At 43.6% G+C, this 22,984-nt stretch overlaps 1 protein-coding gene across 1 annotated transcript in view; it reads left to right on the top strand.

Moving 5' to 3' along the window:
* The first annotated feature begins 254 nt into the window (after positions 1-254).
* Positions 255-22,984, top strand: part of PRDM6 (PR/SET domain 6) — a 77,468-nt gene continuing 54,738 nt past the window's right edge. The window contains exons 1-3 of the mRNA XM_042013096.1: positions 255-493; positions 1,134-1,667; positions 10,764-11,071. Of these exons, the coding sequence (XP_041869030.1) occupies positions 1,142-1,667; positions 10,764-11,071 (834 nt within the window). The 5' untranslated portion in view covers positions 255-493; positions 1,134-1,141. The remainder of the gene's footprint in view (positions 494-1,133; positions 1,668-10,763; positions 11,072-22,984) is intronic.

Genomic DNA, 22,984 nt, shown 5'->3' with positions numbered 1-22,984 from the left:
TGGAGAGAGGGAGGGAGAGAATCTGGGGAGAGGGAGAGAGGTAGAAGGCTGGAGGGTGGGAGGGAGGGAAAGGAGGGAAAGGAAGAAAGGGGCACCTTTAAAAGTTGAGCAAGGAACAAAGTAGGGGAAGTTGCCAAAAAAAGAGCTCTGCACACAGACTCGCTGGTAACTTCCCGATCCCTCCCCTCCCTCTCGTACACACCACACACACTTGTATTTTGCGCTGTCGTAAAACCCACGTGTCTCGCCCAGAGCCTGCCAGAGCCGAGCCGAGCGCCCGGCCGCGACTGCGATGCGCAGCCACGGCAGAGGGAGCCCGGCGGCTCGCAGCTAGCCGGCCCGCCGGTCCCCGGCACCTGGAGGAGGATCACCCCGCTCCCGCGTGGACAAAGACCAGAGAAATCTTCGGTCCCAGCCGCTGTCCGGCTCGAAGGCTCCCGGGGCAGCCGACACTTTCGCACGCCACCCGCGCAGCAGCGCTCACCCCGCTCAGGTAAGGCAGACCCTGGCCGGGGCCCCTCCGACTTGCCCGACCGGACGGGGCACCTTCGCTCGGGGGCAGGGCACTGCCGGCCCGCGCCCTCCGCCTGTAAGCGCCCGTGTGGAAAGCAGCAGAGGCCGGAGAGGAGAAACCCGCGCGTGTGTGCGTATGACTGAACTTTCCTCCGCCTCCTCCTCCTCCTCCTTGTTGTCAGCAGAGAGTTGTTTGCTTCCGCGGAGAGAGGGAAGGGAATGAAAGGGGAAGACAGTGCGTGAGCCGGGGACGGGGTGAGCTGTGCGCCCTGCGGGGCGGCGGGGGGGCTCTCCGGCCGCGGGCCGGCGTAAGGGGCTGCCCGCCACCGCCCGCCTCCTGCCCGTGCCCCGGGACGGGCACCCGGGGACAGCCTTGTCACCCCGGCCACCACGTTTCTCGTCCTGGGGCTTTTCGGGACGAGGTTTTCTCCTGCCGAACCTGGCCACGGGCAGGGGAAGCGACGGACGCACGGTCCTGCCGCCGATCCCGCACAGCCGCGGCACAGAGCCCACGCGTGGCCCACCGTGTCCGAGCCTGTGTCCGACCGCGGGGTCGGGGCGGCCCTGCCGGGGCGGGGCGGGGGTCTCACACCTCTGTCCCCTTCCTCCCCGCTCCACAGGCAGAGCGATGCTGAAGCCCGGCGACCCGGGCGGATCCGCGTTCCTGAAGGTGGATCCCGCCTATCTGCAGCACTGGCAGCAGCTTTTCCCGCAGAGCAGCCAGCTCAAAAGCAGCGGGCCCCTCGCCCAGCTCCAGCCGCCCGAGAGAGCCGAGCCCTCGGCTGACAGCCTCCGCCAGCGCCCGACCTCCCTCTCCTCCGCCTCCTCCTCCTCTTCCTCGTCCACTCCGTCTTCCTCCTCCACCTCCTCGTGCGTGGCTGCTGCAGCCGCTTCCCTGGCTGGCCTGACCTCCCTGCCTGTGACCCAGCTCCCTGTCTTCGGCCCGCTGCAGAGCTCGGAGCTCCCGGCCGGGGGAGCGCCCGCTCCCCTGCAGGGCAAGGATTTGTGCGGGGCCGGCAGCGGCGGCGGCAAATGCGGCGACCGTGGTGCCGCTCGGTACCGATGCACGGCCGAGGAGCTGGACTACTACCTGTACGGGCAGCAGCGCATGGAGATCATCCCCCTGAACCAGCACACCAGCGACCCCAACAACCGTACGTATCGTGCCCCTTCTCGCAGTCTTCCACCCCTCACCCTCCGCTTCTCCCCGCACGGGGCCAGCCCGGGGACTCTCCAGGCTGGGGACCGCAGTTGGTGCCTGCCGCTCTCCCTCCACGAGGAGCATCCTCAATCTTGCCCTTCCCTCGCTTTAGTTTTTGCGTTTTTACCAGTGCTTTCAGGGGACGGGCGGCAACCCTTCAGTAGCAGTTTTTCTCATCTGAAAACCAGGTCCTTCCCTGGAAGGCACGCTTCACCGGAAAGGCTGTGGTGGGGGTAGATTTCTTTCGGAGTGTTGCTTAGAAGAAAGGATTCAGCAATGGTTCAGGGCAGCTAGCTACAAAGCTGGTCCTTTCTCGTCTTGTGTGTCCCATTCCATTCCTGTCTGGAAAGTCCAGGCTTCGCTGAATACCCAGAAATCAATTACTCCTCCGAGCTGGGAAGGGTAAAAGTTGCAGTTTTCATCAGATGGTCTAGGGCAAAGTTTTCCTCTTCCTTATCTCGGAGTATCGTTTCCTTTCAGACCTCGTTAACACCTAGCTGGTTTTAGTTTTCACCCCTACGGAAAAACAGGACATGGTAATTTAGAGAGAAAAGCTGATTTTCTAGACGAAAAGTCTGCTTGAGTGTCAGAATTAATTTAGGACTTGGTGGTTAGAAAGAGTTTAATACTGCTGTTGCCAATTACACAGTTGGGAGGGGTTTTTTTTGGGGGGAGGAGGGGGCACCCCTATTATTAAACATCTGTATGAATGAGAGGTTTGTAATTTCAGCAACTGGTTCTGTCTGTCCTTTTTTCCTGTATCTATCAATACGACCCCACCGAGGAAATTCACAGGGTGAAAAGAACTATATGAACTCCTATTAGTTTATCAGTTTTATAACTAACATTCAGAGCACACGGATCTGTCCCTGTTAAAACACATGGCTTCGGAGCGTGCACTTTTTTTTAATTATTATTGTTTCAAACACTCTCTTTTATCCTAAGTTTTTAAAAAACTATTTTTGTTGTTCTTCTCAACCACCACTCCCCAAATGTCTATTTAAGGAAGGCTGTTGAACAGACAAACGATACCCCAAACCAGCAATCCATAAACACACGCCCAAGAAAAACGCGGGTTCGTTTAATTTAATTTCAGATGTGGAGCTTGTTTTGAAAGTTTCCATGACACTCTGTCGTGTATTAATTAAACTGCGTGGATGCTAGCATAGTCTTAAGCGCTGTGCATATGTGCGAGAGGAAAGTTGAGTCGGAGTTTGGTGGAGATTTTCCCGCCTTCTTAACATTGCATATCTTTCTATACTGGACGTCGACTTTATTTTGAGAGACTTCCTCATGCTTGGTTTTACCCTGTAGTGAAACCTGTTCAAGTATTTTGTATTCTTGGGCGAAGAAAACGTGACGTTATAAATTACATGCAGAAAATGGAATCCGAAATGCACTTCTAATCCACAACCGAACCGTTCAGACAATACATGTTTTGCTGCTCGGGGCCGCTCTGTAAATCTAAAGGGTAAAGGTTTTAAAAGCAGAAAGGAATATTAAAAAGCGGTTTAGGGGGGAAACATTTTTAAGGAGTGAGTGGAATAATAGCACCCCGCAGAGTCGCAGGCGAAGCCTGAATAATTTCTTCCCGACTGCGATATTAAAGGTGGATTCGGGAAGACAAACGCGTCGATTGAGGGAAGGACGCTTGTGAATCGCGTTCGGCTGTGACAGGGCAGCCGTCGCCGTCGGAAGGACGGGCAGGGGACAGCCAGCGCCGTCTCGCCCTTTTTTTTTTTTTTTTTTCTTCAGTTAGACCTAAACATTCATATAATTTACTTGTTTACAGGGCGGCTTTCGCTCCAGCGGTTATTAGGTGCCTCTGAGCGAAACTTTCAACGCGAGTGTTTCAGTCTTCTGGGACCAAGCGCAGTTGCTTTGGGCAACTCATGCTTAAAAAAAAAAATAAAGAAAAAAGTGAACTGTAAGTGAAGAAAGAGTTCGGCAACTACAGCCTGTGCCGTGCCACGCACTCCGAGCACTCTCACGACCAAGGGAACAAGCTGCAGGGCACGGGCCTGGCTGCCCCTGCGCGGCTCCTCGAGCGCCGCCGGGGTCACGCTAGGGTCCGTGGGCAGACTGGATTTCCAGCTGCCTTGACTCGCAACCTCACTCCCCGTTCCGCATCACTCCCACCCTCTGTCCGTTTGAGGGGAAGAAGGTGGGGGGCTGCGGATGAGATGAGGAGCCGTCTACTTTAGTTTGAGTTGTACTTACTTGCTGCACTTCCATCGCCGGACAGCCCCACCGAGACCTCGAGACGGGCGGGCTCTCTCCAGCCTGCCACAGACACCCACCCGCCGGGATCAATCCCCTCCCCGGAGCGGGGGCGTCCGCCGCCTCTTCTGCCCGGCCCAGCAGGCCTCCTCCTGCTTCTCGGGCTCTAATCTTAGCTGTACCTCCTTCACCAACCGAGGGAGTGCCCCGTCTCTCCTACTTTCCCAAATATTACGCCTCTCTCCACCTCGAGGATCCCCTCTTCCCCGCGTGTCGCCCCTCCGCGGCAGGTCCGACCCTCTCGGGAGAGGGGCCGGCGAACTTCGGGTGTGTCCCGGCCCCTGTGCTGGGTCGCGGTGGGCCAGGGGCGGCGGCCGGGCTCGCCGGGGTAGCCCGAGCGGCGGCCGCGGCGCTCCCGGCCGCCCGGCACCCTGCCCGGCCCCGCTCCCCAGCGCCCGGCGCCGGGCGGCCGCCGCGGGAAGATGGATGGGCGGCGGTTTCCCCACAGACACACGCCTTGATCGTCAAATATCAATGAGTATGGCACGGTCTTGGGCGAGGGAGGGGGGCGAGGGCCGCCTAGGAGCTGTGGGTTAAGCGTCTGTATGTAATTGTTTTAAATTGAAAGGGGGTTAGCTAGGCAAAAATAATAATTAAAAAAGCAATCAAGAAACAAAACCCTAATTAGGGCCCTGTAGTCTTTACTCCCAGGGAAGTAAAGGGGATTATGTTAAAGCCCTGATAATGTGGCAGGCGGCTGGGGACCGCTTGCTTCACAGCCTTGAATCTGGAAGGATGAGGGTGTTTCTGGGCGCTGGGGGAGGGGCGCTCGAGCGGCCAGGAGGAGATCTCCTAGGGTGAGTCCGGGGGCTGCGGGGCCGGCTTGTTCCCGTGGAGGCTTGCCCCTAGCTTCTGGGGAGACGCTTCCGCACTGAGAACTCTGAGACTCCTCCACCTTCGCCAGAAAGCACCAACCTGCCACTGTAATAAATACGCTGTGTAAAACTGAAGTGTCAGGCGACCAAGCACTTTGCACGCCTTTTCCCATTCAATTTATGGGGAGACAGTGTATATATAACATGCTGTGAAGTGGATCGGTGTGGAAAATATTTGGACTTTTTTTTTTTCTCTAGACTGCTGGTAACCTGTATGATTTAGCTATTTTACATCATTAGTTACCCAGCACCCTTAAACATAGCAGATAGCCATACATTAGATTGAGGTTAGAGAAGGTGGTGACTGTTTATTTAGGGTGATAAAATGGTCCATCAGCAGTAATCTCCATCGATATGTGCCACCAGGAGATGAAGGATGAGGGGACAAGCCACAATTAATTGCCCTATAGTTTTGTAGGAGAGAGTGGAGCCGGTGCGGACTGAACTTCGATCTCCTCTCCTAGAGACAATTCATCATCTCTACATTGTATATGGGGGTCTCTCAGGGGCAGAGGGTGGCAAGGTTTATCTACACACAATATTCTCCTACCCTTCTCATACCTGACACGGAAATTTAATTCATTCATATCTACGGTAGAAGGCAGGGAAAACCAAACCCGCCTCTCAAGCCGCCCCCCACTCGCCTCTTAAGAATAACCTGAAAGCCTCTCCGCAGGCGAGGCGGGTCCCCTGACCCACCCCAGGGCACCTAGGCGGGCCCTCGAACATCTTCCACAGAGGAGCTGGCGCGGGATGTGCCTGACCCCCGACCGGGAGGCTCGGATCCCGCGGCAGCTCACGCGCTGGTGCGGAAACAGCGCCCGTGCCGCCGGCGGGGCTCCGCTCGCCTCCTCTGCGCCCCGCGGGGAGCGGCGAGGGAGAGCGAGGGCGTAACAGCCCGGCCAGAGAGGAGGTCGGGTGTCCGGAACGCGGTGACGGCCGTGGGTCAGCGGGATGAGCTTGGTCCCGCTCTCTGCAACGAGTATTTAGAATAAATAACTAAATAACTAAATAAATGCAGGGCACCCGACGGGAAAGTGCGTCTGTGTTTCGTCCCCACAAAGGTCTGCCTCCAGTCAGGCAGTCTGCAGGAAGCTGCCAATAATTCGGCAAAAGGAATACCAGCTCATCGATGAGGAAACTGAAGTATAAGGGAGACCGTGCTTCTCTGGAAAGCTCCAGTCCTCAGGAAACGAAAGAGTACTGCCTCTTCCAGCCCTCCCTCCTGCTTAGCTGGGTACCCCGGCCCAGACAGGGATGCAGGGCCAGCCGTAGTGATTTATACTTGCAAGTGAGTAATACCATGTGAAATGATGGCCACTTACACTGGATACCTGCATGCTTGAGGTGAATTATGAAGCGGAGGGTCAGAGGCCACCCTTCTTTAATACCAGCAAACTGCAGGTATCCAGTCTAACTGCACCTTTGAAGCATATTATTGCTAAGGAAAAAATATATTTCTTTCATTTATTGTTACAGCTGGTGTGCTGGCAAAAACACCGTGCTAAACCGTAGTTTTAACTGACAAAAGCATTTTCCTTTCAGATTTGCTTTAAAGCATACAGTAGTAGTGTTATTTATGTTGGTGAGTGTTTAAAATTACGTTTTGGGGGCAATGATATGTCCTTTTGCTTACGTTTAGTACTTTTAAGTGTACTCACATGGAGTTATGGTACTGGCATTACACTATGTTCATTTTGCTGGAGGCACATAAACAGTAACATATTGCAGTCCTTCCATAAGAACCTTGCCAAACAGCTCCACTAGGAAATCCGTTAATTTTCTTTTCCTTGCATCTTCCTTTCCCTAATCCTCCTTATCTTCAGAATAAGAAGGTATAAAGTAAGAAACTGTTCTCCTTCCAAGGTGTTTGGCTGTATCTGGGCCTGCAATGGAGTATTCCCAATGACTTTGCCTTCTAGATCTCTGGATTTTATCAGGACATACTCTGCCCTGGCTGCAGTCCTTTTTTTTTCCATTTTCAGCAAGTCCTCCAATTTTCTCACATTCCTTGCTTCTTCTTTACTTGACTGGGGACTTGACTGATGCTGTTACAGACAGTGGAAGTATCCATTTCAGCTGTCCTTGGAGAAGGCCTGTACTCACACACAGCTCCTCTTGGAGGCCAAACTGGAGGAAGGGCACAGTGTGTCTCTCCTTGTTGCCCTGTGTGGTCATCCTCTGGAAATTTCACACTTGTACAAGCATCACTTTCACGTGAACTCCCCACACCAGCATGGGTCATAATGGCCACCATCCAGTTTGGAGACTCCAGTGATTTCACTGGACAACACTCCCTCTCAAGCCCCCGCTTCTTTTCCATGTCTTATTAGGCACATTGGTGCAGTGTGTCACATTGTACTCTGCAGTACACATGAAGATTATGCTGTTGATCCTGCTGTGAGGCGGGATAGCGTGCAAGTCTTGCAGTTCTTGATTTTTTTCCCAATCTCATATGAAGGAAATCCTTCCATTGTCCTCTGAGGCAAAGGAATCCACTGCTTAAAGTGATGGTCCTTAAATGGATGCTTCCACATATTACATGAAAGTTAGTCACAGAAGAGCAAAAGATGCTCAGTAGATTTTTACTCCAGCTGTGGTAAAATATACCTAGGATGGCTTCCACTCCTTATAACATTTATGAGAATTTTTTAAGATTTTATTTGTACAATTATATAACAACTAAAGTTAAATGTATAAAGCATGAAACTAAGAAGAATTTCAGTACTGCTTAATATTAAAGACAGATTCCTCCCTTCTCATCAACAAGCCATTAGCCAACACAGTTTCAGAAGATGTTCCATTTTCCAAATTTTCAGCTTTGGCAGGACAAAGGGAAAGGAACACAGCAGGGGATCAGATACTGTGACTGCCAAGCATTAAGACATTACCACTGTTTTTGGACAGCGGAAAATAAATATCACCATGTGTGACTTTCTGTAAGAGTAAATGACAGTGACACAGGGTTTGTTTATACTCCTTGTCAATTTCTTCGTTTCTTTTTCTTGGAAATGTAGAAATAAAATGTTTAACCCACACTCATGCACACATATTGTCAGGATGAAGTTAAGAAATTCTTGTTCTAGGCATGAACTCAGATTTTTGTGCATGAAAAGTTATATATGTCCGGTGGTAGGATGCTGGAACTTGTCACTGAAATTGTCTGACTGGAGTAATGAAGATACTTTAGCATGTTTAATGTAAATTTCTCCAGAGATACAGTTCCTCTAAGAAAGCCATTGTAATCAGCTAGTTGTGAGGAGAGTTGCACATCTAGAAAACCCTAAAGCAGTGCAAACAGGTAGAATTCAAGGGTCTACTCTGGGAGCTAATTGACGTCATGGTTAGACATCATTTCTTTAAGCCCTCTATTTTCCTGTAAGAGGTTTTCTTTCTAACTTGCATGGGTAGACGCCAGATTTTATAGAATCATAGAACAATTTGTGTTGGAAAGTATCTGTGAAGTCATCAAGTCCAACTGTAGATCATAGAGTTCAGCCATAATCTGTTTAGAGTGTATCACTTGCCAAATTGTTTTGGATTGTGGGTTTGGTTTTTTGTTATTTGGGGTTTTTTCTTCCCTTTTCCTGTTTGAGATCTGTTCCTATGTGACCTCCAGTGCCAAACCACAGTGCTGCCCCTAACATCTTTGGGTATGCCAAAACCACAGGATTTCTTGACTGGTTTTGAAGAGGAAAGGGAAGAAAAGATGCTGTGGTAATACCTCACTTTCCAAATTAGCTGTGGAAATAATAACAAAAAATCTCCAAGAAATCCTCCCCCTGCCCCCACCCCCCAGCATATACTTGAGGCCTTTTATTCATCATGCCTCAGAACGGTTGTAGGAATATCTGTTGCATGATAATCTTCTCTTGGGACTCGCCAGGAATGTCTTCCCCGGAGTCCTGCAAATCCCGTCCTCCATCCACCTCTAACTGATGCGGCTGAGGAGCAAACCCGCTCTGCAGTTGCGGTTTAGCCCGACAGAAGTCGTTTTGCGGCAGGGATTATTACGTCCTTAGGGCAAGGCGAAATTGCATCCTCCCGCCAAAGTCGTGCTCCTGCCGACGTAAGCGCGGTCCCCACTAGGTGGCTTTGTCCTGCCGTGCCGGCCGGCGCTCCTCTCCCTCCCGTCTCCTGCGCGGACCTGTCAGGGATGGATGGCTTGGAGCCAGTTTCGTGCGCAGCCCTTCTGCAGGGGCACCCGCCAGACTAATGCACAACTCAGGGCTTGTCTTCTTGCTTTCTGCTAAGATCTGTCACCGATGCTGCGGGCAGGGAACTCGGACAGACGAGCACCGGGTGGAGACATGCGTTTTCTCCAAGACCCAAAGGTGCAATGATTTTGAGGAAAATTGGCTTCTGCATGTAACTTACTAATATTTCCATGTTGCTGAATGCACCACTTTTTTATGGTAAAATTTGAAAGAGGATGACAGGAAATAATGTTTATGTAGGGCGTCTAAAACTGGAGAATACACACAGAAGCCATAATTTGAAGATGCATCTTTTATTATCCTTTAGCAGCTTTTGCTGAAATGAGGGGAGGGTTTTCCTTTGAAGGATCTGTAGGAAAGAGGCCTACTTAATACACAGTACATCCACTTTGGAAAGAAGAGCATCTGAGTCAGGCCCCCTGAGAATTGAAACTGTGGTTACAGGCAATCTAGCAAGTCTGAATCTGTGGCATACACCAAGAAACTCCTACTTCTGTAGTGAATGCTGTGCTCTGTTTCTATAAGGAGTGGTAAATAAAATTATTAGGGGAAAGACGTAGGATTTGCTACCAGAGTACTATGCCATAATTATTGGTTTTTTCTTTGTATTTCTGGATTAAATTTATATGAAAACCTTTATTGTGCTACAAAAATGAAATGTGAAGAAGATGGTAACTTATTTCAAGAGATTCATTGTTATGTTAACTCAGCATATCTTCAGAGAAATTAATTTCTTGAACAGGAAACATTTTCCTGGAAGATGGACATTCGTGGTGTGTGGAATAGCATGCAGTGGAAACATTTCACCAAAATTTTCTTTGGTCAGAAAAGAAAAGTCATGGTAGGATCTTCCCAAAATAGAGACACATCATCCGTTATTAATGACAGTTAGGGAAATCAACACTTTTAAAAACTGATCTTTTTCACAGGAATTGCTCACAAACCCATACATGCTGTTTTGTTTTTTTACCTAGCTTGAGTTACATGTAATAGGCAAAGAGCATGAGTTCTCATTCAATAAAAAAAAATTCAAATATGTGCTAGGAACCAGTAATATTTGCTACATAATTTCAGTTTTAAGATTAGATTTGTCTTTAGGAAAGTAAATGTGCATGCAGGCTCCAATTTGTCATTCATGAGGTTCTGGTTTATTTATTTTATTTTCCAAACAGACAGGCATGCACACACATGTTAATGTAAAAAGCAGAGTGAATGTTCATTGAAAATAAGGATTAAATTAAATCTTGTTCCAATTAAGCCCTTGGGCTGAGCTGTGGTAGGGCAATTGAGAGGGACTTGTAAGGCGCTATGACTGTGTTTTAAAATGTCTTACTGAAACACACTGGGATGGTTTAACTAGGCTATTTATATTAGTCAAAAAATTCATTTTAAAAAATATTGTTAAAGTAAATGAGTCTTGGCAGGTTTGTGAATACACCAGGCTTGCAAATTGTCTGCAGGATTTTTGCTCAGCCTTTGGAATTTCTTGTTCAGGGCTTTGCTAAGATTTGAGAAACCAGCCTGAGCAACACACAAAGGGCACGGTGTGCAGGAGTGCTGGACTGCCATGAGATGACAGGAAAAGCGTAGGAATCTGTGTGATGTGGCCTGTGGCAGTGGTGATGGTGGTGGCCAGCAGCACCGTACTGATAGTGTTTTTCCCTCTTTGTCCCTCAGGGTGTGACATGTGTGCTGATAACCGCAACGGCGAGTGCCCCATGCATGGGCCCCTGCACTCCCTGCGCCGGCTGGTGGGCACCAGCAGCGTGGCCGCGGCGGCCCCTCCACCCGAGATCCCGGAGTGGCTCCGGGACCTGCCCCGGGAAGTGTGTCTGTGCACCAGCACAGTGCCTGGCCTGGCCTATGGCATTTGCGCGGCACAACGGATCCAGCAGGGCACCTGGATTGGGCCCTTCCAAGGAATTTTGCTCTTGCCAGAGAAGGTTCAAGCAGGTGCCATCAGGAACACTCAGCATCTCTGGGAAGTAAGTTATCATCTTTCCTTCTGTGTCAAATTTGATCATTTTGAAGTAAATGTGTAGTTGTATACAGTACTAGTACCGTAACTAGCCATGAAAATAAGGAAACAAACCCAGAATTCAAATAAACTGAGCTAGCAGGTTTGAAAAGGTAGCCAGTGCAAGCAAAAGACTTGCTGCACCAAAAGTAGCCAGGAGACCAGTGGACACCACAGAGCTCCAATTTGTTTGCAGAAGAAGAGCTGACTTTTGCAGGTGCTGTAATGTGGGGTAGAGAGACTTGACTAGAGAAGGCTGAAGCTTTTACAACACCCGGTACTTTCTACGTTTTGACCTGAGTTACAAGAGCTGATGGAGCTCTCAGGTCACAGCACTTGCAGTATCACTTCAGAGTAGCACATGTGGGTTGAGATGGAGTGCTGCACCATCGCTGTGGCCCCAGCCAGTCCAAAAAAGCTGCTGAAATGACCACAGGACCCTACTCTGCAGCCTGGCTCTTTGCGCAGTGAAGGAGTTAGTGCTTATTCAGTTTAGTTCAGCTCTGGTCCTGCACCAACTGTGCATTCCCCTAACAATGTTTCCAGTACTTTTATGTGAAAGCCACTTTCAGACACCTCAAGATTTTTTTTTTAATTATTTGTCACTGTCTTAGAGAGGGTAACAGTGATATCTCTAAGGGAAAACCTATAATCCCTGTGTGTCGGAAACATCTTACTCTCTTCCTAGTATTTTGCCATTCATTTCTTCTTTGGTTTGTACTGGAAGGAGTAATTTTTTAGTTCTGTGTCATCCTCTGTAGCTGCAATCCCTGCTTGACTCGAGACTAAGTGCTACAGGCAGTCAGTAGAAATATGCCCATAGATCTGAGGGTGGTATTTGCTCATCCAGATCAAATCCAAGTCTTCAGAATATAAGGAATCCATGAAGATGCAAATAGTGTTTCTGCTGTCTTCAGTGTGTGTACAGTGAAAGTGAATGGATCTTTGAAAGATATTTGGGGGTGTGGAAGAGTCGGAGCTCCTGTGCTTTTCCTACATGCAAACAAATAATAAATAATACATCAGGGTCTTTGTCTCAAGGTATTTATGCAAAAAAGTAATTGTGGCAAGAAGGAGATTTTCACATTAAAAAGATCAGTCTCAAAACACACCTGAATGTGATCAGTAGGACTGGATAAATTGCAATGATTGGGAGTTTTGCTGCTGCCTCCAGTGGAGATGGAATTTTTCTTACGTAGCAGATACTGATAATTTGGATTTAAATCTGTTCCTACCAAAGCCCAGTGATTGTAATGAGAGTATTTTGGGATATGTTACTAATCAAACATTTTTTATGTGACACTTCATAATGATGTTGAGGGCTCTAATTGTTAAGAAGGGTAGTATGGTCTAGACTATTCTAATTAACAGAATATATAATTGTAAAATGAGATTGCCAGATCCACAAATTACATAAAATACTGAAATTTAGATAAAACAAATAGAGTCAGATATTTTTTTCCATAACTATTTACATTATCAATTACTTTTTTTTAAAAATTATGAATTAGTTTTATGCTAGTTGCAAATCTTGACAATATCTTTTTAAGTAAGTGAGAATTTTTGGTCATATTTCAGGTTAACTTAAAACAATTTGAAGCAATGAAAGAAGCTAGGGCTTTTTAAAAAAAAAAAATTAAAAGCAAAAACCAGAAAGATATTAAGGAAAAAATAAAAACCCAGTACTATATTTTGTGCCAGATTCAGTCCATCAGTGGTTGTCAGCTGAGTTTTTGTGTGGGATTACTCTTGTGCTCTTAACACACAACACAGATTTCCTGTTGTCTAGCAAAATGAGTGATATTTTAATTGAATTATCTTAAAAATAGGAATTAAATTTAATTTAATATTAATGTGTTGCTGCGCAGCTCATGGTCTTGAATTATTTCTGTTAATGACAAAAACTGTTATCAAAGAGACACATACTCCGAGCTCCAGCTAAAATTTTGCTGTTTCTCATTTGCTTTGTCATTCAATTTGGCATGCTTTATTTATCAGAAAACCAATGTTTAATAAAGAAAAATATAGTAAAAGAAAGTAATCAGGAAGTGTGTGTGATGTTACAAAACTTGGTCTATGAAAATAAATAAAAGCAAATGAAAGTGTATATCTGAATAGTTTGTATTCATTTAGTCTACATGATATAGGAGTGTGGATTAAACCACTGTAAATGATAAAGAAATGCCTCATCACAGTCCCTTTATAAAGTTGTAACTTCAGTCAATTCTCTTCCGCCAATATTTTCCAGACAGCTGCAAATGCAAGTCTGTCTAAAAATCAGCTGTTCAGCATTAGGTCTTGATGGACCTTATGGAGAGAACTTCACTCTTTTATTATCGCAAATAACATTTTAATATTTTACTCTCAACACTGTAAAGTTGATAAATATTTTTTTTAGTTTACAGTTCTTTGTTTTCAGTGTACACCAGACAAATAGAAGGGCTATTGCAAATGCTTTTAAGCATAGTTATTGTTTTGGTGGCTCTTTTTTTTTTTTTTTATACTCTTTGTTGTGGGAAACATCAGAAGCACTGCATTTGATGTATGGTTCAATGCTATGGAAATATGCTTCAGTCTGTCTGCACAAGTGTTCCCACCATGCACTCGATGTTTGCTTTGTATGTAATCCACACAGCATAATGTACAACGACTCAGAGTAAATTACATACCATTCCATTACCTCACAACAGGCCTTGACACCTATGGGTGTTCATGGGAAATTATAGAGTTCTCTCACAATCAGCCAAGATAATTTTTTATAACTTACAGAAAGATCAGTCTTTCAGAAAGCCAAAAATATTAGTCATTTTCAGTTGTAGTGCTTTTTTTTTTCCCCTTTGGCCCACTTCTATAACTAGAGTTTGCTTGTATTTTATAAAAATACAATAAACTCTGATTTGTTTAAAACAAAAACAGGACTGGGTGTATTAAGTAAACACTCTCTTTGGTCATACAGGCATTTATTCCAGCAGTGCTTGATAATATTTCTGATCCCTTTTTTTATTTTGAAGTAGAGAGAATAATCCTTTTGTTATTGCAAAGAAAACAGAGACTTTCTAAGCAATTAGGTCTTACTGATGAGAATGAGATAATTTTCCGCTAATGTGTTTTCTAATAAAGAAGTGGAAAGGCACACTTGATTCCAACATATATGAAAACATTATCTCAATTATTAATGTGTCCTTACTCCCTGGAGATAAATTAATCTAGTTGCACATGGTTTCCCCTTTCTGTTTAACATCAAAATTTAATAAGAGTAGACTTAAGGAATGTATATGATACACACTTAATTTCTATTAGAATAAAACACAGAAGTTTAAAAGGCATATTCGTTTTAGTAGTCAAAGTTTTTCAGGCTCCAAACTTTAAACTGTGAATTCTGGAAACAGCTAATTTGTAAATGATCTTTTCCCTGCAAATGCAGCTTAGATGAAAAAACTTCTACTGACAGATGTATCAAAGGATACAGTCTTATAGTTTCCTGTTCTTCATGTGCCTGATAAAGAGTTTGCTGTCTCTTTTTTTTTTCCTCCATGAGAGGTCAAATAGTTATTTTCTTTTCTTGCAATAGCTGAAGAATGTCTAATATATTATTTCACTTCATTTCAACTTTACTCAATCGAAATTTAGCATTTTTGGAAGTAATGCTTCATCATATGCAACTTTTTTTTTCAGGGATGAGAAAAATTATATGTATAAACATAAGCATAAGCATAAGCATAAACATAAACATAAATATTAAACATAAATATTAAAAAAAATATATGTATCAGGGTGTTCATTAGTAAATACAATATGCTAAACCTGTGTAATTTATTTTCCCCCTAAAAAACTCCCCCTCTTCCCCTGCTTCCTTTCCCCTCCCCGCCCGCCGAATGACCTGGCATAAGAAAGTGTGGATGTCATCTTAATAAAGTACCATATGGGTACTTATTGGCCTTCTTGCATCTCAACTGCTGTAAAAGAAAACATTGGCTTTGCCTTCATCTGGACCAAGAAAAGCATTTTGCTGGGATGCATGCTGGCCAGGGCCCATGCAGCTATACTGGACATTTCTGAACAAATTAATATGCACAGAGAATCCTCACCCTTCAAATGAAGCACTCATTCCAGTTATGGTGATAGATTTGTATTCAGATTCTCGAGGCTGCAGTTTTGGACTAATTTTGCTGTTACAGAAAAGAACTGGGGGATAGAATTATGTGCATGCTGTCGTTCTATTAAAGTGAAAATTATGTTTCTCAGCAATCTGTCGTCTAGTATTCCAGACTGCTTGTCAGCTCTGTTTTAAATTTGTCATGTTCCTAAAATTCAAGTAATTTTGTCTTGAAAAACCTCCTTAGTTACTTTACTATTGTATCTTAAATTATTCAGAGTAACAGCTGGTGCCACTCTGTTATTTTCTTGTTTTGCCATTTCTGAGGGTTTTGTGTGATGTATGACCCTTGCATTTATTTTCCATTGAAAAAGCCCAATAGTTTTTATTTTTACATGGATTTTACGTTCCTGTACTGTGGGAAAATATTGCTGATGTTGTGGTCAGTAACATGCTAAGCTGTAAGCTCAGTAAGAAAACATTCAGTGCCACAGCTTCCTTCATTTGTGTACCTTAGAAGAAAACTGCCCTAAGCATCTACAAAGCAGCCATCTATCATTAGTATTTCTCTATCACCTACCAACCCATTTTTGCAGGTAACTTCTGTAAGTTACAAATTCCTTTCTTAAGGTCCATCAAAAGTTACTGTGATCCCAAGTGTGGAAGGTACTTTATAATTCTTGTTATTAGAAAAGCTAAACTAAACCTTGGTGTTTCTTGTAGAAGACTTGTGACTTTTACAAGACTTTCTCATGCATTATCGTCATATATCTCCGTGTATCTCCATGTCTTTGGTATGTTCTTTCCATCTACACTATTTTATGCCTGAGCAGATAAATAAGCCTAAGCACACGTGCTACAAAATAAATTGAATTTGGCATGGAGACAGATTCTCTTCCTATTGAACAAAGTGAAGTTTGGAATAAACTTTGGTGTTTGGAGTTGGATACAGCCCCAGAATTTGAACAGTGTTACTGAAAACAGTAATTCCGTAGACTGCATGGAACATGCATGCGTCTGGACACACACTATTCCCAGAAAAAAAAATATTTTCTAAATTGCTAGATCATGCAGGGACTATCTGTTTTTCCATGGCACATAATCTCACCTTGGAGATTTCGTTATGTAATATGCAAAAATAATGAAGGGGAACACAAATAAATATAAAAGCTCAATTCCATCCTTATTTGACCACTACCTTTCTGCATTGCTGACTAGGCACCAGTGTTATAGAAACATTTGAACTTTTTATTTAATTAATTATAAAGGTAATTTCTACTATTGGATGAGGCTAGTTTGTAAGGCCTGCAATTGCAATTAAATTACGATACCATTAACAGTTAATTCTTTCTACTGACTTTTGATTCAGAATTGGTAAATAAAGGCAGTACTTAAATGACCTATACAAATATCCAAAGTGTGTTGTGTGCCTGATGCCCATAATGTGTTTATGACAGATTTGACAAAGCGAAGCAGTGCTATGTGCCTTTCCAGGTGGTGATGATACTCAGTGTTCTGCAGAACTGCCTCAGTCACTGCTCTAGGCGTGTTGGTCCCCCAGATTCCGTGGTAGCAAATGGACATGGACTTTAAAGTTCAGACTTTTAAGTAATCGGTAAACATAAAAGCTGGAAAATTCAGCCCAGGCTATACCTTCCCTCCACACATTTGGCACCTTTTCCAGATAAGTTACAGAATTCCATTATCCAAATTGTTACACATGTGTGACAGAGGTTGACCTTTAGTCATGTCAATCCTTTTTGCGTAGGCCTCGGGCTCCAGCCTAATGGCTCAAAGCCTGATTTACTCACTGTAATAAGGGCAGGAGGTCGAGCAAGTGTCAGCTTGCCTGCTCATACTCGTCTCGGAGCCTGGTTGAAGGCTGTTAACACAAAGCTTTTCAAAGTGAATTTACAACCACCACCACTGACATAGGCCAATCAGTACACCATAAATGTCAGGTTAGTGAGATTGAGCAGTAAGTAAAGCACTGCCAGCCCACTATTGGCTGAAATCAATTGCTTAGGGTTTAACTGAGAATAGCAATCCACGTATGACTACGTCTGCAGAACCAGCTTGAGGGCAGAGAGTGAGTTGGAGGGTGGTTTAGGTAGAATTACCCACCAGCCATAACCATGGCAGCATGTCCTGCTTTTGTTCTCCTTCCGTTTGAGCAATGTCTGTGCTGACAGAATCCATGGTCAAAAAGTTGTTAGACCAGCCTTTTACTTATAGAAATAAAATTACTCTTTTTTTTACCGATGGAAAAAAAGGTGCAGGGGTAAAACAGTAGGCTGTCTTACCTGGACAAAGGATGCTAGGAAGTTTTTTAGTGTCTTATTTCAGTAATTCTCACCAGTTTTTAGTCCTCAGTTCCCAGAAGGCTTTTTCATAATGAAAATGTGGCTTTTTTTGCCATTGGCTTGTAACTGGAAACTATCACAGGTTTCACTAATGAGTGATTATGTACCTGATGGTCTAAATATCCATGAGATGTAGTTACCCACAAGACTGAATGTTTTTATCATTTTGTGTAGTGACAGCTTGGACAACAATTCATTTGGCTTTGAAAACATCAGCATTAAAATGTAGAAATCCATTAAAATGCTGTATGCCAGGATTTATAAATTAGGCAATTTCCTTGATTATTGCAATCATTTACAAAATTGATTGTCCCAGTGTGGTATAGGCAGATTTCAGCAATGATCATTGACAACAGGCACATCCTCTAATATCTGTACTCATTGTTTCCTAAAAGAAAAGCCACTCTGCTGTGAGGTTATTCTCCATCTCAAGGTCAATTATGCATTGAAAAAGTCTACCAATGTAGAAGATCACACATCTTTAAAGTAGAACTACATCAGCTATTTACAGCCTGTAATGATAGCCGGAACAATTATTTTTTCTTCTGTTTGTAATTTGTTTCTTGACAGCCAAGGCATTCACTTGAATCTGTAGCACATATACTTTTTGTGATCTGTTATTGAAAGGTAAATAATTTTGGCAAATTGCAGCTGTAAATATTTATTTGATTGAAGATTTAAAAGTCAATAGTGTGTTTTATTTGTTGCATCCTAAAGTTCTAATTAACCAATAGATATAGTGTACAGTAACTTGATTTGGGTCAATTATTTCTGCAAGACACAATCAAGACATTATGTCACAAAACAAATGTGCTCTAGAAGTTTTCCTATATTAAAACGAATGCAATAAAGCCACAAAATGCTAGCCACCAACCACAAAACCACAGTTCTTTCTACTTGCGTGGAATAAACAATGTCCATCGTAAAAACCTATTAATGTTAAACCTTAAAATGCAGATGATTTCAGAGATTCTTTTTCAAACTGTACATGAGGTCCAGTTGTAGCTGGCAAAAAACTATTCTGTATCATATGCATATTGTGAGTTTCCAAGGCTAATGTCCTGCAGCTGTTAATCAGTCCTTGCCTAGACAAGACAGCCACTGATGTCACTAGGAGCTTTGATTTAATGAGGTGTTCAGCCATGACTGAATAGCACAGTACCAGTGTAATCACAATTCTTAAATCTTTTTTTCAAAGATAGGTGAGTGGTTCTTTCAGATTGGCAGAACCACCTGCATATTGTCTGCTGCTGTCTATAGCAGCAGTATGTCAGTAAATGTATAGGGACCCTTGTATAAATGCATTCATTTGACCTAAAGACAATATTTAGCTGTGAAGAAAGGGAGCTGCCAGTGGCTGTGTAGTAGTGCAAACTGTACCAGTTCTAACAGAAATGGACAAAAATTTACACAAACTTAGAAATATCACTTGAAGCTGTTGTAACTCTTTGGGGCAGTTGTCAAAGTGTACCAAGCTGGGACCTCAGCTGTGTTTTCAGCAGTGTTCTCTTTTCCATGGACCCAGTCCTGTGTATTGTTAGATACCACGCCCTGATGCTGGCATTTTTCCTCCTGAGGTCTTGTATTCCTGTGGGGACCAAAGCTTTTCACCCAACTGAATCTCTTCTGTTGTTCATGGACCAACACTGTGGAATTTAATTTGCTGTATGTCTTTCAGCATGTTTAAAAGTCAGGCAATGAGTTTAGAAAGCTCAGTTTCTGATGAAATTTTACCACAAAAATAAGCAAAACGAAGATGAACATTGGCATTTCCTTAGAACACACACTGATCATTAAAATGTCTAGGAAAAAAATATTGATGATCAAATTTTTGCATCAGTGTTGTCTCATCTGCATTTCATTCTCTGTTCTGATCAGACCACGATCACGTTCAAATTACTTGGAATAAGAGGTTGTATTTTAGGAATAGTAACCTTTTTGCTGGGTTCTCCTGGATGGTACTAACACGTCCCCAGTCTAGGGTTTTGGTGAATTTTGAGCGGTGGGAACTCTTCAGCAGAAACCACACAGCCTGGGCTCAGGAGTGCCTGTAGCCCACCATATGGCAGAGCCTGCATTAGAGAAGGCTATATATCTGAGCCTGGGTGGGCTCAGACTGTAACTCTGGCTGAGTAGCTGTTTGACCTTGGGGTCTGCCATTCCCAACAAAAGATGGCTGAAGGTCAGGCTGAGGTCTGTAGCCTCCCTTTCTTCCAAAGACCATATTTGTCTGTCTCTTTTCTTAACCTTTGTGAGTTTTTGTTTATTCAATAAGATGTTAATTTTCATGCCCAGATTATACAAAAGTGACATGACCCAGAGGCAATAATGTTGCAGAAGTTTTATCTCATTGTCTGAAACTGATTTTTCTTTTACTTTTGAAAGGCTAATTTGTGTGCAATTTTATAGTTTGCTGCCAAGCCAAATCAGATGGTCTCTCCTTCAAAGATATAGTAACTGCCATTTTGGATCACTTTAAAGGCTTTGGTAGTGTCTTAATCTCCTTAATCCTTCATTCTTAATTTATATTTCTTCCACATTATTGCTTATCTCTTCTGAAATCTCACAGGTCCACATATTACACTTTACACTAATCATTTACACTCTATGGCCTGCATGTCACAGTGGCTGTATTTATGATCAGAAATAGTTAGCAGTGCCTCTCAGGATGCTATCAATCACGATTTGAAATAACAAGGATAGCCACCGAAGAAGTTTGTGCAGTGCCTCCTGCCCTCTCTGAAGCTGAGCAGAGCACTGCTCCTGTAGTGCACCCAGACACTGGTCAGTAGGCAGGTTAGGAGAAATGCACCTTTCTCTGCCACGTTTGGCTTTCATTAATCTGTTTTAAGAGATGAAAACATCAAGAATTTAACATTGCTGCTGCATCTGCAGAGAAAACAGCTGGCTACAGTGATAGTTAAGGCAAGGCAATTCATTTTCTTAGCAATAATTTATGATTATAGCCAACTTAGTGAAGGTACAGATCACCATTGTATCTGTTTTACTCATTTTTAGCTTTTCTTACTTTCGTTTCACTAATTTCTAGTTTTTAGTTTAAAATTTTTATTAAATTTTTATTTATTTTATTATTTGTTACTGTAAAAATCTGGCATTAAAAATCATTCTTGTGATTTTTGTGCAAAAAGATATGCTTTTATCTTAGGGCTTCCTACAAAGGGAACATTTTGACTTTTTCGTTCTGTGGGGAAGATGATTTGATTTATTTGAAGAATAAATAATAACAACCAGTAGGCTGACTGTTGAGAGCAACTATTCTAGCTGTCATCCGACATTAAATGTGGAAAAAAAGTTTTCTCTTTCAAAAGCAAAGCTGGTCTGGATGTACATTAATATTTCTACTGTTAATTCCATTGCTTTATTAAAATGCGACAGCCATTCATTGCAACTTGATACTAAGTTATCTGGCAAATATTTATCAGAATTAATGTTGAGAAGTTTTTATATAAGAAAGATGTTGTAGTTCAGCATGCAAGGATCAGATTGCCACAGACTGAAAGTCTGACTGAATTTCTCCGTCCTTCACACCCTTTGAATGTCTCAACATAAAATTCAGATGGTCAGATATCTTTTTTTCCAGAAATGCAAGTATCTATATAGGCTGAAAAAACAGACCTTTAGATTACAGGAAAAACTGGGACAACAGGCAGCTAAAACAATGTGATTGAAGATGGAGAATAGGAGAACAAGGCAGAGTAGTGCCAATGAGTTTGGAGAAGGAGCCAGGGCTTTCTCAGACTATGAGTCTTGTTGAAGATCACTGCTATTCCTTCTCTTTGTTCTCAAAGATTACAGGTAATTTTAGCACTCATGAACCAGGCTAGACCTGTCTCATGAGCATTGCGCTGCTGATCTGTTACTCAGTTTTTGTGCTGGTGCTGTCTGATGATAAGTAGTGGATATCCCAACACAAAGTCAGAGGCAAAACGTTAAAAAAATGATAGCACTCAGAATTAGTGACTTCCACCCACATGTTCTGCTCGGGATTTTTCCCACCCTCTTGCGGATGAATTTAAATATTTTATCTAGGTCAAGGTTTCAAAACTTGCAAGTACTATAAAAGATAGCTTCATGAATATACTTGAGCATGCAAGGCTTTTCTTAAAGATCTTTTAGTGTCCTCAGCACTATGGTACCACACCAAGGGTGGACCATGGGCAGGCACACCTGGGCACCAGCTTCTTTGTCTCTGGTCTAAACTGACCAGACAGAAGCTTGCTGTGGACCTAAGACATGTGTGAGTGGATCTGCTAACAGAGTGCCATGCCCAAGGGAGCAAGTCCTAGAAAGGGTAATTGTCTTATGTGTGCCCAGACAGTGTTTATTATGATAAGAGCGAGCTGGACCTGACATGACTCTGCTCTGTGCCTGTTGGGAAAAAAAATTGTGATTATTTGACCAACACCTTACTAGACTTTCTGAAAAATGAAAGATCATTTAGTCTTCCACTTACAGGTTCAGGGGATTTATCCTACCAGTAACACTGACTGGGCTACTCAGTCAGTGCAATCAAGCTACTCTTGATTAAGCCAATCAAGAACAAATGACGCAGCTGCAAATGCCAGAGGAGGTCTTGCGTGCTTTATACTAGGGCAGTTTTGCACATACACACGCTCCGAGTCAGTTCTAACATTAGCTCAAACTGCTCACAAATCTTATGGGTCAAAGTCAAATGGTTTCACATTAAGGCCATGAGAACTCCAAGTAAACTTCAATATTTAAAGCAAAGCAAACCAAAAATCTGTTGCTGTGCCTAACTACAACCAATTGGGTTAGAAGACTCTTCTCTTGAGTGCATGACAACTATAAAGAGTACCAATGGAAGCCTGAGTGTTTAAGCACATATCACTGAAAATTCCGAGATTTCATTTATTCCTTTAAACTTTGTTGGGAGCTGGTGGAGTTGAGGAGCTTACAGAAAGTATGAAGAATGAGGACTTCAGAGCTTTGCCCCGCTGTCAGATTGCAGGATTTTTTTAGGTATTTTCATTCTGTGTTTTGTGCTGCTTATATCTGCTAGTTAGTAAAAAGGCTCCAATGTAACTTTCCATTCAAGCAAAACCAAAAATGCTAAGAGTTTCAAAGAGAGACAAATATTTTAAATTCATACATCAGTCTCTTAAAGTTTTTGTCCTGGAGGAGTCTGTTGGAAAGGCAGCAGGGGCTGAGGAGAGAGAATTTGGCTTTGTGCATGAGCATAGGAATTTATGTTTGAGTTGCCCATGAGCATTACGGCATTTAACTCTCCAGCAAAGGGTCATGGCAGCTATAAATTGTATAATATGACTAGTATCATATGACTGAAATGTCTTTGAAAAGCTACCTTGTGTCTAGAAACCACAACCAGAGTACTGTGGTAAAAGACTACAAGGTGGCTGTGGAGGTGATCAGCTTCCGGGAA

Source organism: Corvus kubaryi, unplaced genomic scaffold, assembly GCF_017639235.1.
Source record: "Corvus kubaryi isolate FWS band 111438036 unplaced genomic scaffold, C.kubaryi_AGA036_p1.0 split1-37296, whole genome shotgun sequence".
Lineage (NCBI taxonomy): Eukaryota > Metazoa > Chordata > Aves > Passeriformes > Corvidae > Corvus > Corvus kubaryi.
This window is presented reverse-complemented; position numbering and strand designations above follow the sequence as displayed.